At 49.7% G+C, this 16,713-nt stretch overlaps 1 protein-coding gene across 3 annotated transcripts in view; it reads left to right on the forward strand.

Annotated features, from left to right (window-relative positions):
* LOC125702540 (collagen alpha-1(XXVII) chain-like) overlaps positions 1–16,713 on the forward strand; it is a 127,011-nt gene that overhangs the window by 83,379 nt on the left and 26,919 nt on the right. For all 3 annotated transcript variants that reach the window (XR_007380632.1, XM_048965961.1, XM_048965960.1), the window contains exons 29-37: positions 4,680–4,733; positions 5,089–5,133; positions 5,291–5,335; positions 5,542–5,595; positions 6,308–6,361; positions 8,056–8,109; positions 8,832–8,885; positions 9,243–9,296; positions 10,741–10,848. Coding sequence is in view for 2 of the 3 variants with exons in the window: in XM_048965961.1 (XP_048821918.1) it covers positions 4,680–4,733; positions 5,089–5,133; positions 5,291–5,335; positions 5,542–5,595; positions 6,308–6,361; positions 8,056–8,109; positions 8,832–8,885; positions 9,243–9,296; positions 10,741–10,848 (522 nt within the window). In the remaining variant the exon portion in view is untranslated. The remainder of the gene's footprint in view (positions 1–4,679; positions 4,734–5,088; positions 5,134–5,290; positions 5,336–5,541; positions 5,596–6,307; positions 6,362–8,055; positions 8,110–8,831; positions 8,886–9,242; positions 9,297–10,740; positions 10,849–16,713) is intronic.

Below are 16,713 nucleotides of genomic sequence, written 5' to 3' on the forward strand. Positions count from 1 at the left end.
TGACATCCAAGCCAAGCAGATGTGTATGGGGATTCATCTTTGAGTTCAGGGCTGGGCAGAACATCTTCATCTCTGCTCCCATCAGAGGAAGCTCTCTGTGTCCTTGCTCTCAGAGCACCTCTGGGATCCTGGTTTCTGTGTGCTACACAGTGATTAATTGAGCTGTCCAGGCTGTCCGTGAGCAGACAGATGAGAAAGTGGAGGCGTTCCGCTGCGGGAGGCATTGAGTGGACGGCGGAAAATATCTCAAGGTAAAAGTGCAGCAGGGAGCTGAACGGGAAATGCCTTCTGAATGAGTCCCAGGCTGCCGGCTGTGAGGGCTCTGGGAGAGGTGGGAGCACACTGGGTATGTCTGCCAGAGGCTCTGATGTGCGCTGGGATGGGATTGCCCTGCTGCCAGCACTGAGCCTGTCCTCATGGCAGCAGCTGCACCGCCGCAGTGTTGGGCTTCTGACTTGTGCAAGGCTCACTCCTGTCATGCAGTCGTAGAACAACCCAAGCTGGAAGGGACCCATAACGTTCATCAAGTCCAATCCTCTTCAGCTTCTTACATCTCTTGGCCTGAAGTCCTCGAGCCACCAGGAAGGTATGCCTGACCGGGCCGTTTTGGTACAAGCTCCACTTATACCAGCAGGAGGGATGAAGGGGATATTTATTATCACGCTCGTAAAAGCAAGAGCCAAACTGGATCCAGTTCCCAAAACAAAGGTCGGCTGGCACAGGTTTGGATTTATGGGTTTGGATATAGCTGGATGCAGAGGTGGGGTGCCAAGCCCTCAGGAGCAGTCCTGCAGCACACCACTCCCGCCAGCAATGTCCATCCCCAGAGTGATGTACAACATGTCAGAGATGTTCAGTTTGGCAGCCATGGGCTGTGTTTCCTCTCCAGAACCACAGTAATACAATCCCTATGGAATTTGCAAGACGGGCACCCTTTCTAAGAACACCAGCAGAGAAAGGCAATTTGGATCCTACAGATTTCAGTGAATATGATGCAGGAAAGTTGCTGTTGTAAGGACCGGCAGATCTCCTGCCTGGAGGATTTCTGGTTTGTATCTCTGTCTCTCACGTTTTCTTTCTCTTCGTACTCTCAGAAGATATTCCAGGCACACAGTATTCTGTGTTTGCCTGCTTTGTCTTGCTCTTGGTTTTCTCAGGATGGGGAAATGGTCCCCAATTGTAATTTCAGACGTTACCCTCTGTCTGTCCCCGCTTACAGAAGGGATGTAATTCAATTCAGAGTGGAAACATGAAGGCAGCCTCTGCCAGATGTTTGTGGATTCCATGAGCTCTGTTTGTGGAGACTTCATTAAAGCAATTTCACTTTTGAAGAAAACGTAAATAGCAAATATGGTTTTGATTGTCAAGAACAATGGAGCCTTTTTGGGGTCTGTATTTATGTTGTGATAGCTTTTGAGTTGTCAGGATGGAAGTACAACTTTTGAAAAGAATATCCTTAAAGAACTGTGACTTTCTTTTCAGTCATGACAAGGCATTGTTCCTCCCCATCTCTTTGCTTCGTACATCCAACCAATACTGAGCAGTCTTCCACAGACACGACATTCCCTCTTTGATTCCCAAAGGATGAGGAACTGGGACCTGAAAGTCCAGCCTTCCTTCCTTTCATCCCTCTTCAGTGTAGCTCTTGGACACGTGCCTAACCTTCTGTGAAGTGGCCGTGCTCCATTCTTTTAGCCAAAATAGCCATATTTGTGGAGTTTTCTCCTCTTGCTGGATGGGATGCTGGCTTTCCAAGTCCCAAGCAACATTTCTCTTTTCTAGCTTGCCACCACGTCCTGCAGTCACTATTGCCCAGGTGCAGCCTGCAGAGAGGAGATAGGACTTGTGCACCTGGTGGAGGACTGCTGTCTCCCTGCCAGCCATCCCCACATCACAAACTGCAGGAATTCATAAGCACAAGGAATTTGTGGTGTTATGTAAGCACCCTGGAAGTGGTTGTTTATTCCAGGCCCAGCTGAAAAATTGCCTGTGGAGAAATAGCAGAGGTGTTTTTGGTTTGCTCCCAGGGATCTTGCTAGCTGGCTAAAAAAGCATTGAGCATTTTGAGGGAGAGTTAGTTATGGATCTGTGGCTGGTGATGTCTCCAATCTTCAGTGAGGGCATCTGCTTGCTTTTCATTTGGCTGGACCATGGTAGTGAAATGTCAGTAGGTGGATAAAAGGTGTCATCTGGTCTGGTGGCACTGCCCCAGACCAGATTTTGGATGTGCTCTTTGGGTTGGACATAGCAATGCCACTGAGCATTGACCCCAGCAGGTTAACAGGTTCTCAGATCTCCCTCAGCTGTGAACCTGCATCTCTCTGCACAGCCCAAAGGAGCAGACAGGTCTCCATCCAACCCCGTTTTTTTTTTCCTCTTTGCTTTGTAAAGCTGCTCAGAGTTCACACTGTGTGTGCAGCCGTGGCCCAGCAGAACCTCCCCTGAACTGTGCACTGCCATACAACTGTTCACATGGACCAAAGCAAAGCTTCCTTCACTGTTCCATGGGCTCCTGGAGATCACAGAATCAGTAAAGCTGGAAGAGACCACTGAGGTCATCAAGTCCAACCATTAACCCATCACCACTTTGCCCACTAACCTATCCCTCACATGCTGACACCAGCAAGAGAACCATTCTCACTGCATTTCCTACCCCATTCTCAAGATGAGTCCGTGCCCTGCGTGCCCTCGTGTGCCCAGGAAGGCAGCGTGCCGTGCGCTGCAGCATTGGCACAGGATGGGCTGGAGAGCTGCCAGGACCTCGCTCACCCCTCTCTAACCAGCGCTGTCAGGAGAAGAGAGATTTGAAGATTTCACTAATTGGCTGAATGCAGCCTTCCCTGTCAGGGCGAATTAGGGGAAGCCTTCATCCTGGGTCGGAGCACAGGAGGCTTGGGGAAGACGAAGCTTGCCACATGCATTTGCGAACACGGGGTCACTTTCTCCTCTTTTGGGTCAGGCGCTGATGAGATGTGTTGTGATGGGATTAGCCAGGTGACTGCTGCGAAGGGAGATTGCCCTGGCAGGTCCTGCCATGCTGCTGACAGGGCTCTGCTGGAGGAAACGTGGATACGGCAAACAGCCCTGGCTGCAGCGCTGTGCTGGGGCACTGTCCCTCCGTCCGTCCGTCCCGCAGCCCAGGCAGAGCTGTGTTTTACTGACATGCAGTGCAGGCTTTTGGTTAGTTTGTCTCTGGTGTGCTTGGCGGCACAGGGTTTTGCCAAGCACGGTGGAAGTTTTTGCATTATTTTATATTGACAGCATTTGTCTGCTGTAACAATTTGGCCAAGTTTCCTGCGCATCTTCGGCTGTTACACTGCCGTTCTTTGTGAGTCTCTCCCTGTGCCTGTCATTTTGGAGTTGCTTTTCTAACATGTTGGCTCCCTGATGCTCTTATTACTTTTGGCACTGGGCTCGCATCCCGATTAAGCACATTGGCTCCTGTTTTCTCTATTTCCGCGTTGGCCCACTCTCAGAATTCCTCTTACCATTACATTCTAGCACCGCTCTGTGTTATTATTTATTATTTATATTGCAGTAGCGCCTGAGAGTCCCAGCTGAGATCACAGCCTGATTGTGAACATGACGTGCATTAATACAGTCTCTCAGTATTCCCTTTTTATTCCGTTTTATTTTGCCTGACCACGGCTCTGTTTATTCTCCATCAGTGTGACATGTGGGTTTCTGGGGTTCGAGCGGTGCAGAGGGCTGTGCATTCAGCTCTGCTGCAGCTCGAAGCTCAGTCATGGGTCCTCTTTGCAAGACCAGGGCTCTCACAGCTGAGACCCTCTGGAAGAACACCTTCCCCTCCTGCAGCACACCTGAGCTCACCGGGATCCCTTGGCACCTGGGCTCCTGTAGGTTCCACCAGCACATTGCGTGTCCCGTGCATCTCAGGTCTCCCCTGCCTCTTGGACCCACCCAGGTACAGATGCTGGCCCCAAGACCAGAGATGACAAAGCAGGCACGGCCAGCTGCTCTTCTTCTGGCATGCACATGCACAAGCACTGCCTGATTCCTGACAGCAGCCCCTTCCTTAAAGAGCAGGGAGCTGTAACTTCAGCTGGGAACTCATGTACCTGTCCGTGTGTTTTGTCATAGAATCATGGAATCACTAAGCTTGGAAAAAAGACCACTAAGATCACCAAGTCCAACCCCAACCCAGCCCTATCATGCCCACTGACCTTGTCCCTCAGTGCCTCATCTCCATGGTCCTTGAAAACCTCTAATGGTAGTAACCCCACCATTTTGTAGGCTTTATTGTCCCAGTTGTGACCACGAAGCAATGCGATATGCCAAGGAGCAGCTGGAAAAGCAGCGTTTATAGGAAGGAAGAGATCTGATATCAATAAGGCTAGAACTGTGAGCCTGTGCACTGCAAAGCCGTCATTGTGTAAGCATTGCCTGAAAGTAAGGCTGTTCCTCACACGCCTTTCTCCTCTGGCTTTGGTTTGCAGCTGGTAATTAAGTTTAAAAGGGAATAAAAATGTTCTGGTGCTGTGTGTTGGCAAATGGTTGGAAATGAAACAGAACAAAGCACAGAAGGGATCTTTTGAGTCCTGGACTGCCCTGCTCAGCCTCCATACACATGATTGGCTTCCCCAGACCACAGCTAGGGTGCTACTGTACTTCCCAGTGAGTCAAACCTTCATTTTTTCTTCTCTTTTGCCTTTTTCCAGGGTGCCAGAGGACCTGATGGACCAGTAGGCGAGCCAGGGTCACGAGGTGCCAAGGTGAGCACCAGCCTGGCTGAGACTGCTCTAGGCTGTGTTGTGGACAGAACAAGGTCACAATGGCACCGTGAGCACCAGCCAGCAGGAACGAGTCCTTTATGCAGCAAAAGCAAACCTTCCTCCAAAGCAGTGTTTGCTCAAAGAGACTTGGGTCATGTCGCTCATTGCCCAAACTGCCTGCTGGTTGGGGTGCTCCTCAGGGCAGGGTGCTGGGCAATCAGACTTTCAAGAGCTGCAGGGATCTGGAGGGGATATCTGGTGGAGAAAAATGCAAGAGCAGGTAGGCTGGTGCAGAAGAGCATCACCGATACCATTTGTGCTCCTGCCAACGTGTGTTTGTCTTTTTGCTTTGCAGGGCCGTCCAGGGGAGCCAGGCAAGCTGGGGCCAGATGGGCTGCAGGTACGTCCTGCAGCCAGCACCTGCCCAATGTGGCAAGGTGTCAAACCCCTCCGGGGATGCACACAGTGCCCAGGGACCTGCAGCTTCTTCTGGCCAAAGCACCACAGGTGTCTGAGCACAGATCCAGCTGCTAACATCTGTCACTGTGTGTTCACAGGGGAAGATGGGTGAGACTGGGGAGACAGGATCCCGTGGCTTTCCAGTAAGTGTCCATGAGAGTGCTTCCTTTTAGAAATTCATTTTCACTCCAGTTCCTAAGTTCTGGGTCCTGGTCCTGAAGGAAAAACTCGGACATCTCATACTTACAGGACCACCTCTCCACTCTTTGTTGGAGCTTTTGAGATACATGTTACTGCCAGGAGGTTGCCGTGGGGTTGGAGCTGACCTTGGTGTGTTTCTTTTTCCTAGGGTATCCAAGGGCCTTCTGGACCTCCAGGAGCAAAAGGGGCACCAGGCGACCCGGCAAGTGCCTTATGACTCTCTCTACATCTGTCACACACAGACACCTCATTGCTTTCTCTGTCCCTACTCCTTCCCACTCCCCATTTCTCTGTCTCTGCCAGTTGCAATGAGGTCAGAGATGTGAAAGACTTGACTAGAGCCCTACAAGGCACGAGAAAAGATGAAGTCAGATCCCTGAAAAGCATAAAAGAGGCATGGATCAGCATGGAGAGTGTTGGAGCAGGCTGGATTTTGGGAGGAAATGGAGACAAGCAAGGCAAGGTTGGGTCTGAGACAGAGTCAAATGTAATGAGAGTTGGGATGGGTGGAGACCAGGAGGGAGGCTGCAGTGCCAGAAGTGAGTCCCCAGCCTTGGGGGAGGCACTGGGAGATGTCAGATGAAGACACAGACCTGGGGAAGGGCACGGCCCCATTAAAGCAGGCTGAGAGTTATCTCCTGCCGTCTGTGTCTATGGGACGGACCAGGACAGAGACAAGAAAGCATACCAGACACTTCCAGGTTACCAACTGCAGTTGTTACAGGTGGGAGAGAGATGGTGAAGGGCCTTCTGAACTTTACAGTGACTCAGTGCACCCACTGTGGTCTTTCCATCTTGCTGCCCATAGCTCTGCTGTGATGTGGGAGGGAACCGGTGTTTTACCTTGCAGGAAATGGTGCCCTTCAGAAATAAAAACAGTTGTATGAGAAGGACCTTGTGTCTCCATTTTCCAGGGTCCACAAGGACCACAGGGACCACCTGGACCTTTGGGAGAAATGGGCCATAAGGTAGGTCTGGTCTTGGCTCTTATTTCTTTTTCCTTCACCTAAAGAGAGGCACCTTCTGACAGAGGTGACAGAGGTGCAAACTTCCACACCCAGGGACATGAGCAGGAAAGACTTCACTCAAGTCTGAATTTCAACTTCCAAAGCAAACAGTGAGAGACAGAAACTCAAACATCATTCTCATCTCAGGCCATAGACACACAGCTGGTATCTGGGCGTCCCCATCTTCACAACAAGGGCAACATTTCAAAGCTCTCACAAACACATCCCAGGCATGGCTTTACCACCACACCATACCACAATACAGAGCCAGGGACAAACTGTAGCCTTCAAACTGAGAAGTGTTATTTTATGTCCTGCTCACTGGTGAGGCACAGTTGTGGAGGGCCAAGGCAGTCCCTTCTCAAGTCACTGCAGGCAGTGAAAGGAGCTCTGAGAAACACCTTTGCTGCTGACAGTGCTTTTTGGGTTCTTGTTGCCATGAAGCAATGGCACAAACACACCATAACCAAAGCAGCAGCAGCTGCTGAACAGTGTCCTGATGGATTGCAGGAGATGCCCCATGCCTTCCCCCTGGCTCATCTACAGACTGTGCTCTATTTAATTCTCCATGAAATATCAGCATTTTTGTCTGGGTGTACCAGTTCCCCTTGGTAGCTCCTTTCCATACATCCCTGTATGGAAACTGTAAAGCAGCCATGATGTTTCACTTGGTTGTGAAAACAGCAGCAAAGGTACCTTTTAATACAGCCTACTGCAAAGTGTATGAGTCATGAAAGTTTCCATTCTCATGGCTGCTAGACTGGATGGAGCGGGCTCTGAGCATGGTAAACCACACTGGGGAGCTGGAAAGCTGCTACCAAGCCACTATGGATACTGCCAACCAAGAAAGTACAGAGCTTTATTCAAATCTGTGCCTCTTCCAGGAGCCTTTCTCTGCACTGGCACCTCTGGAGAAACCAAAGCAGGATTTTTGCTTTCATTGGAGCTCGAATTTTCTCATTGCGTGACTTGACCATTCGTTAATAAACCCAACACTCACCCTGCTCCCTCCTCTGCCTGAATCCATTGCAGCAAGCCAGGAACTGGCTCCCTTCCCTGGGCAGCCAAGTGCTCTCTTTGACTATGTGCTCTTTTTTCCTTTATTCCGTACTGCAAAGAGTAAGGAGAGTGCTGCCTGGAAAGCAAATATCCTAAGTAAATAACTCCCTGGAATCCTTTAAAGACAGGCTTTGGTCTTGTCTTACGGATTGTCATTCTTCCCAGGGTAGTAGAAAATGTAGAAAGATTCAAGCTCTCAATTGGCATTGGTGCCAAAGATGTTGAGTGGCCCCACTGTTGCAAAGCTGTGACATCAAGGAAGAACACCTTCCCTCTATCTGCATGCCTTCCCATAGGTTTTGGCTGTCAGTGGGGTGCCAGCCCCTCTGCCAGGATCAGCAGCCTTAGCAAGCAGAGGGCTGGAAGGAGTTACAGGGGAGAATGGGGGCGTGGGAGATGAACAGAGCCCTCGCAGGAGCCAGGCTGTGCCTCTTTGATGCTGCATACCCTGAGCCAGCTCCGGGCGGTGATTGCATTGCAACCAGGGCTGTGCTGTTCTGGGAGGTCTCTGCTAAAGGAATTATGTCTTTGATCTTGTTTTCTGCTTGGTTACAAAGGTTTTTTTCATTGTCTGTCTTCTTGTTTTTTTTTCACAGGGACCGCCTGGCCCAATGGGACAACCTGGCCTCCCAGGTGAACCTGGCATGAAGGTAAGAAAAACCTTTTGTGCGATTTCCCTATCAGAGCTTGAGAAGGAGCTTGGCAATGAATTTCAGCTCTGTCATAAGCCCCAAGTCTGAGTGGAGAAGGAAGTGCTTGAGACCAGAGATGTAGGCAGCTTCCAACACGGAACAAGAAGAGCCGAGGTCTCAAGTGTAAAAATACCCTCAGACAAAGTCCCACCAGTTCCCAAACCTCAGCTCTGTGGGGACTGAGCTCCTCCAGTGGTTATGAGGGAGGGTGCTCTGCTTCAGGGCCATGAATGCACCTTCTTGTCTACACGGAAAGGCTTTCAGAAAACATCTCTTTATTTGACAAAGGTCCCTGTGCAGATCAGCTCACAGGGAGGTTAATTTTATTTTGTCCCCCCCTAGTGCTTGGTTTGAAAGTTTGCTCCTACATAGAGAGCTTGTGAGCAGACTCTGTGGGGATTAAATACAATTTCTTCTATGCTGTTCCTCAGTCCCTACCCCCTGCCTCTTTTTCCTTGGCAAATCCTCCAAGGCTTCACCAGAGCTAGCATGTCTATGGCATCCTGACCTGGCTGTCCCTCCACACCATCAGTGGAACAGGTCACAATGGTTTGCATAAAGCATCTCTTTACCCCTGCCCTGCAGCCTCTATCAGCCTCAGTGCCCCGACAGGCATTCAGTGCCCTATGCTCACCATCAGTAAGCAGCTCGTCTCCTTGTCTGTGATGCCTTCTTTCTAGGGTGATCCTGGCCAGCTGGGAGTTCCTGGAGAGCAAGGCCTCATTGGTCAAAGAGTGAGTACCCACCTTCTGGTGGCACTTCTCCACCTCATCAGCTCCTCAGAGGCTCTTGTCCCTCCTCACCCACAGCCTGTGGACATAGGCCCCTCTCCCAGGCATCCCATAACCCTCCCAGCCCTGCTTGAGTCTCTGCCTTCCCCATGGAGCCCATTGGCTTGAGCTGAGCTCGCGATGCTCCACCAAGTAGGGAGACACTGGCTGCTCTGTGGGAGGGAGTGGGGATGAATGCAGAGCCTGAAGCTGGCTGTGGCTCTTGTCCCTTCTCAGGCTAAGATCAAGAGTCATCTGATGAAAGCATGGGGGAAAAGTGTGTTTGGGCACAGCTTAATGTGACTTGCTTCTGTCTTGCAGGGAGAAATGGGGCTGGAAGGGGACAGTGGGCCAGCTGGTCCAGACGGAGCCAAGGTAAATTTTGGGATGTATAGGTTCTGCAGCAGGAAGGGTATTCTGGTGCACTGTTCCCTTGCCTCTTTGATGGCTTAATTTATTTAGAAATCAGAAGTCAGGATATTTTTTTCTGCAGACACACATAATGGACTCCTCGTGTTTCACTCCTCTACCCACATTTTTGGCATATGATCAAATCTCCAAAAAGGTCAACTTCTTTAATATATAGTTTCCAACAATTCATCTGTTTTATTTGAGTTTTTACAGATTAACTTTCCAACTAACTAGGAATTCCTGGGCCTGGCAGGGGAAATCAGAAAAATTGTCCATCACTGCCCCCTGTACTGCTGACCAGAGCATTGTTTGCAAGGAAAGAAATTGGATCCCATTCCTCCTGGCTAAGTCCCAGGTGCTCAGAGCTTGCATTGCTCTCTTTATCTAACTGCTCTGAGTTGCTACCTTGCCTTTGGAACAGCATTCCATTTCTGTCCTTGCACAGCCAGCCTTTCCAAACAGGCCAACTGTTTTGTTCCATGGAAAGAAAAAGCAGCCGGTCCCACAACAATGCACTTTATTGCTTTGTTCTGATTAAGCTGTTTGCCATATGTCTTCATTTCTGCTTATCTCTGAACATTGGACCAAAAGATTCGCCTTTAAAGACAATCGAATCCTCTGACTTCTCTTGCCATCCTAAGAGCTCTTGAACCACACCAGGTTTCACAGAACCACAAGGACTGGAAAGGATATCTGGAGATGATCAGTCCAACCTGAACGTGTCTCTGGGCAGCAGAAGAGCCACTGCTTGCTGCAGAGATGTTGGTGTGACCATTAGAGACGTGGCTCTGCTCTAGCACAGTGGGTAACAAAGCCACCACGACCAGTTGGCTGTCAGTGCTGGCATCAAGGCTGAATTGGCCCTTTTGATCATCTCCATGAGATGTGCCATCTGTAAAAGCAGAGAAGCAGAGGTTTGCCATAATCCACTGCTCCAACCACGAGACCTTCTCAGGGCAAGGTGACAGTTTCATGACTTCAATCCCAGCCCTTGCAAGAGCCAGGTGCCCCTCCAGACAAGCCCATCACACCCATTCAGTCTTTAGCATCTGGAATGCGGGGCTCCTGGGTGAGGCAGGGGACTCTTTCAGATCTTGTTCACTGCCTCATTCATGTAGGAGGTTCAGGCCTCACTGCAGGAGAAGCAAAGTTCATATTTCCCTATGTAATGGGGGAGTTCCTCTTCCTCCAGCCAAGAGATTTTTCAAAAAAAACATGGTTTTGCTCATTTTGTTAAATGTCAAGTGTATTATGACTCATCCTCATTCATCCTTTTGCTTGCAGTCTCTTTTCCTCCCAGACTCCTGAAATATTAATTATGGAGCGTGTTTTTTTTCCTCTCAAGAGCCATGTATGGTGACCCATGTGTTGTGTGGGTATGCAAACTCCCACCTCTTCTCTTCCACAGGGAGACAAAGGAGAGCAAGGCCTGGATGGAGAGAAAGGAGAAAAAGGCACTGAAGGGCTGAAGGGAAAAGAAGGGCCTCCTGGATATCCCGGCATCACAGGTGTCCGAGTGAGTCTGAGAAAGCATCCTGCTCACCTCTGCCAGCCGGTCCCGTGGGGTTCCTGGAGCAACTAGAGCTCTCCTCCTGGCTGCACAGGCAGCCTGTGTGTATTGCAGGTAGCTGGGTGGGTGCATGAGCCCAGCACAGCTCCTGCACCTCTCCATAGGGCCATCTGAGTGATCCCAAACTGGGGGTGATCCCCCAGGGGGGTCAGCAACGAGTGCTTTGTGCTCTTGTCTCTAGCCATTGTGTGTAGGGTGAGCTTCACCTTCGTGGCTGGAGCACGGCCTAGATGTGCAGTGTGGGCTCTCTGTTGTGTCCCCCTGCTCAGATGTGGGGCACACAGTGAGCCCTGGGTTGCAGAAGGCAGCCAGCTCCTACAAAGGGCTGAGAGCCTTCTGCAGCCATGGCACAAATGAAAGCATGCAGTGTTGTGTCTGGGAAGCTGGAATGCACTGAAACCCTAGCAAAAGCAAAATATGCTTTTTCTTAAGTCATCATTTTATTTATTATTGCAAGGATAGCCATTACCACTGATATTAATACTCTGTGACAAGACATGCCATCTTGCAGCAAAACATGTGGGGGCAGATTGAGTGGGAGATGCAGGCAGTGAACCAGGACACTGCTTGGGACAGGATGTTGTCCAAGATATGACTCGATGCAAGTGTTGGCACACAATAAACTGTTTTTGCAAAAAAAGAACATGCAAATAGGAGGAGGGTGGTCATCAAAATGTGGATCACTCACTCGTTCCTGAATTGCCCTCACTCGTTTCTGTTTGGAGGAGTAGGGCAGGATCCAGCCTGGGGCTCTTTTAGTGGTACCAGGTGTGGAGCAACACTGCCCAGTGCCAGCAGGCTGCTCTGCAGCAAAGCCAGATCCTTCTACCCAAAGTGGGGGGCCTATCAGTGATTTGTTTCTCGTAATTCCTGCAGTGCCCTTGAGCATGGGGTGGGTGCTCAATGCTAGAGCACATCATTTGTGCCTTTGGTGATGTTGGGGCTGGCTAAAAGGAAGGCAAGGAGAAAAGTGTGAGGCAGCAAAGGGGCTGAATTTGTGTTGTTTTGGGGCTGAGATGGGGAATTGGAGCACTGACTTGACTAGAAGGTGGAAACTCCATAGATATGCAGAACAAGGCTGTAATCCTGCCCCAAATGCATCCACAGCCCGCAGGGAGCCCTTAGCAGGGTGGGTACAGCTTCTGGCAGCTCCACGTGTTTATGTTGTGCACAGTTAAGAACCAATAAAGGTGCTAAAATCATGCAAAAGTCATATTAAGTTATAGCACATAAAATATAGATTCTCGCAGACTGTTTGCCAGCATGTCCCTGGGAACATGATGCCGTTCTGTTTTATTTAAAAAAAAGTCCACGGAGCCAAGATTCCCTCTCATAATCACTCCTTTTTTTCTTTTTTTTTACTGCAAAGTGCTGAATTTCCATCTACTATTTTAATATGTTCCTTTGTATATCCGTATGTCTGAACTCAAGCAGACTTTCAGAGACCACAGGGCTCCAGATAGCGCTGCCTGCTGCCAAGCGTCGGGCCATTACCTAATGCACAGGCTGCTGTTCCATGCTTGCTGAGGTAATCTAGAGATGGAAGTCCTCTGACAGAAGTACAAATAATTTTTCTCCTTTTTTTTTTTTCCTTTCTTGGAGTTTTTCATCCTCGCTTCCCATGGAGGAAGTCATAGAATCAGGGAATTGTTAAGATTGGAAAAGACCCCTGAGATCATTGAGTCCAACTGTTGATCCATCACCACCAAAGTGTAAAAGTGTTAGTGGGATCTTCCTTAAATTTCTGCCAAGTTCATGGATCAGAGATGCAAACCACTAGTGATACCTACAACCCACTCCTTTCCAAGTGAGGAATGGAAGCTGTAATGAAAAATCAAACCAATCTCTTCAAGGCACACACAACCACCATCCAGGCATGGATGGACGTTCTCAAGGCTGACAGAGAAAGAGAAGAAAAGCCTAACCAGGGGAAAAACTTGAACGTGTTCACACAAGGGCAAATGCAAAGGTTGCACAGTGACCAGTTCCTGACCAGAATTTGCAAGGAGCTGCTCCAGTATTGCTGAGATACCCTGCTCATCTACTGAGGTGATAGTGGAGATGTTAATGCTTCCGTGCTGTTAGTGGCAGGGACGCCAGGATCCAGCTGGTTCACTGTGCCAACCAACTGACCTGCATGTGGGGCTGTGCAGCTCACCTTCTGCTGCTGGAAGAGGTTCATATTGGCTCAAGGAAGATGATGCTCATGCACAGCCATAGACAAACTTCTCCAGCACCTTGGCTTGGCTCTCGCTCTGCAAACCACTACAGCTAAACCACTTCCTGAAGAATTTTCCTTAACACCAAGGGCATGTTTAGTCTTCATCTTGATCTTGCTTATGTCTAAAGGAAAAAGGCTCTCCAGCATTGTATGCTCTGGACACATGTAGGAAATGAGGATCTGGCCGTACATTTTCAGCCTGCTTTGCACATACTGGCCCGGGGGAAAGACCTGGTGCTGGCAGTTCCTCATGTGGCCCCAGAGCAGGTAGGACTTGGCTGGGCTTGTAGGAACTCACACACCACTTGGCGACGGAGCAGCAAGAGAAATGGGAAGAGGCAGAGAGCTTGCTTTGAGCCATGCAGTTCTACTGGGTCGTGCAGTAAGAGGCTTTCACCCAACAATTGGTCCTACAGGTCTGGCTTTGTGAGCAAGGTTGTGTTTTCCAGGAAGCCATGCCAAAGCTGGTACATTATTGACCAACTTCACCCAAGCCTCCCTGGGTGCTCAGGAAACGTTTTTCAAAGATCATTAGCTTGAACTTGGCTCAGCCATCCCCCGTGTTAGCAAACCGGTTTTTAAATCCCAAACAAAAGCAGCAGGGAGGCCCCAACTGAGTCTCCAGGGATAGTTTGTGCACAATTCAAAGCCAGTGGATTTCAGCAAACAAACGGAGATGGCCTGTGAGTCTCCCAGCTGTGGCTGGCAGGGCTCGAGGCAGCTGGAGCTGTGACACACAAGTATCCTCTATCTTTTGGTCACGCTGTCCAAGTTCACACTGCTCCATTCAGCTCTAGGTCCTGCTTCTGCCAGTTGTCCCTCTGGTAGGGAGGGAGGAGTCAAAGCATCTGAAGCACCAACATACAGCTAAGTGCAGGATCCAGCTGAGATTTCAGAATTTCCATCAGAGATGTGCATCCCTTCTGAGCTCCTGTCCCACCTGATATCTCTTTGCAGTGGTTTCCCATTTCCTCTAATGCCTACTCTTTGCTGTCACTTCATCTTGATTCTTCCAGACTTGGCCACTTGGCCTCTGATTGACCAAGTGAGGACAACAAGGAGGTGGTAATCTCTTCCCCTTGCAGAGCAGCAGGTTGGGCATCCCCCATTGGAGACTGGAGATGTAGGTCCAGGTCAACAGTGAGGGGAGCAGGAGTCCCCTGCAGCATCAGCAAGGCAGGATGGGGATGCATGAAAGATGGAGCAGCTCTTTGAGCTCCAGCAAGGTGTTCATCAGCAGTGCAAGCACCCGTGTAGTTCACCAAAATGAAAAGCTAATTCATCATAGCTGGTAATCGTATAAGGGGAACAGTGCCATGCAGTCCAAAATACCCAACCAACGTTGGGCGTGTTGAGCGTTGTTGAAGAATAATGTGCATTTCCAAAGGATCTGACTGCCTGTCAATCGCATGCTTTACAATAAAGCATGAAAGGAAGCAGAGGTTGCAGCCAGTAGTGCAGGCTGACCCGCTGCTGGCTGCACGAAGGGCCCAGGCCAGTTGGCAGGAGGCAGGCGGTGGGTTTCCAGCTGCTCCGTGGCTGCGCTCTGTGGTTTTCATAATGTGCTGGTTGTCATACAAAGCTGACATCTGATAGCAAGGTTTTTACAGTTCCAGGAAAGCAATTGGAGAGCCTGTAGGTAATGAAATGCAACATGCTCTGAAACAAGAAAATCCCTCATTGTTCAGCAAAATTAGGAGCTGAGCTCTTTTCTTTTTCCACTTCCTTTTTAACCTGAAATTCTATCTGCAGTGTCATTCAAGCCACATCAGGACGCAGAGAGCTTTGAGCCAGATGCTCCAGTGGTAAAAATGGCCATAAACAATTACATCAGAGCAGATCTGGCTGTGTGTGCTGTATGGTGCAGATGTGTATCAACAAACCAGAGGAGCTCCGAGGGCTGGTAAATCCCTTTGCTCGGGTGTGACATGGTCAAAGTGCTTTTGTTTGCTCTTCCAGAATGTTGAGTGACAGAACTGGACCAGAGTGGAGATCTGAGAAGGCTTTTTGAGGGAACTCAGAGTGCTTTGGAAAGGGCAAAGCCACTCTCCAGCTGAGAAGCACTGGGAACATGCGTGGCTCCTGGCTGCAGCCCCGTGGGCTCAGCTGTGTCACTCCCCACGCACAGCCCTGGTGGTGTCCTGAGGACAGTATCTCTCCCGTTGGCTTACACATGCTCCTCTTCTTGTTTCTCCATCATCTACAAGCTAAAATCCTGAAGTGGAAGGAAGATGTGCTGCTCAGGATGGACCTTCAGCTCTGAATTCATGTTTTTTCTCCAGAAACGCCGCACTGTGGACACTGCTGAGATGAACTGGTTTCTGAGTGAGCTGGGCAGAAGCTAATTCTCATCCAACACACTGCTCTAGTATAAAGCTGTCCAAACAGCACTTACAGCCGAATTTGTCCCAGAGTGGTTTTTTGCTCTTTGTTCTTTTCTGTTTCCTGCCACTGAAAACATGATTCAAAGATTTTCTGCAGCAAAGCTCCTTGCTCTGCTCTCATGGAGTCCAGCCATTCACTGTGAACACATGAGCTCAGCTACAGATGGCAGCACCACTGCAGTGACATGGCACTCAGCTTTCTGAAAATACTGGGTCCTGGAATCACTTCTGGCTTCAGCTTCAGTTGTCCACACAGGAAGCTGTGGGGTTTTTCTGATAATGTGCTGAGCTGTTGTTTCCTGGTAAAGTCAAGGTTTGTGCACTGGTCCATGGAGCCTCTACTGGAAGAAGCCCCTTAAACTCGTGGACATGGGGTTGTCTTTGGCTGAGCTGCATCAAAAATCAAAGGAGAATGGGGCAGCTCTGGGGTGAAGTAAACGTGCTCAAGCCCTTTGCTCTGAATCAGGCTGGAGCGAGGGTTGGTGAAGAGGTCCCCCCAGGTTCTCCTTCTCCTTCTGGGAACAGTGCTGCAATCCCAGGGCAACACTGCCCTCATCTGCAGTCCTTCTTTAGCTCTAGTAACAGCTGCTTCTCCAATGGCCCCAGGTTTGTCTTCTGTGGAAATCTAAACATCCCTTTTGATGGGGAGGTACGTGGATTTTGCTGTTTGGAAGATTTATAGTTAGGTGCTATGGCTGAGCCCACCCAATGCTCTGAGCCCCCCAGAGTGTGCCACAGCCATCCCTGCATCCCATCGGTCCTGGATGCGTGCTGGTCGGCGCTGCATGGCCTCTGCCGCTTGGGAAGGAGGCTGCTCCCAGCTGGTCCTCATTTAGAGTTAATAGGAGTTGAAATGAGCCAGAATTTGAAATAAATCCCATTGACTTGGCACGGTTTCTTTCCTGACTCAGACGAAGGAGACGCGCTTTTTGTGCAGTTACTCCAAGATTCCCCTCCTTATTGCAAGAGAGAGGATTTCATTCCCCTCCTCTTCCACAACCCCAGGGCGTTTGTGTCCTTCAGAAGGAAGATGTTAACCCCTGTTGTTTGAGGAAGGAAAAATGACCTGAGTAGTGCTTGTTGTCGTAAATAGGAGTTATGCTGACCGAGTGCTCTCTCCGTTGCTTTCTTCCCAGTTGTCAGCTTCCAAAATGGCCAATTCTTTGGGGCATTTTGGTTACATCTTTTATGAGAGCTTCCAAGCTC

This window comes from Lagopus muta, chromosome 19 (genome assembly GCF_023343835.1).
Source record: "Lagopus muta isolate bLagMut1 chromosome 19, bLagMut1 primary, whole genome shotgun sequence".
In the NCBI taxonomy this organism is placed as follows: Eukaryota; Metazoa; Chordata; class Aves; order Galliformes; family Phasianidae; genus Lagopus; species Lagopus muta.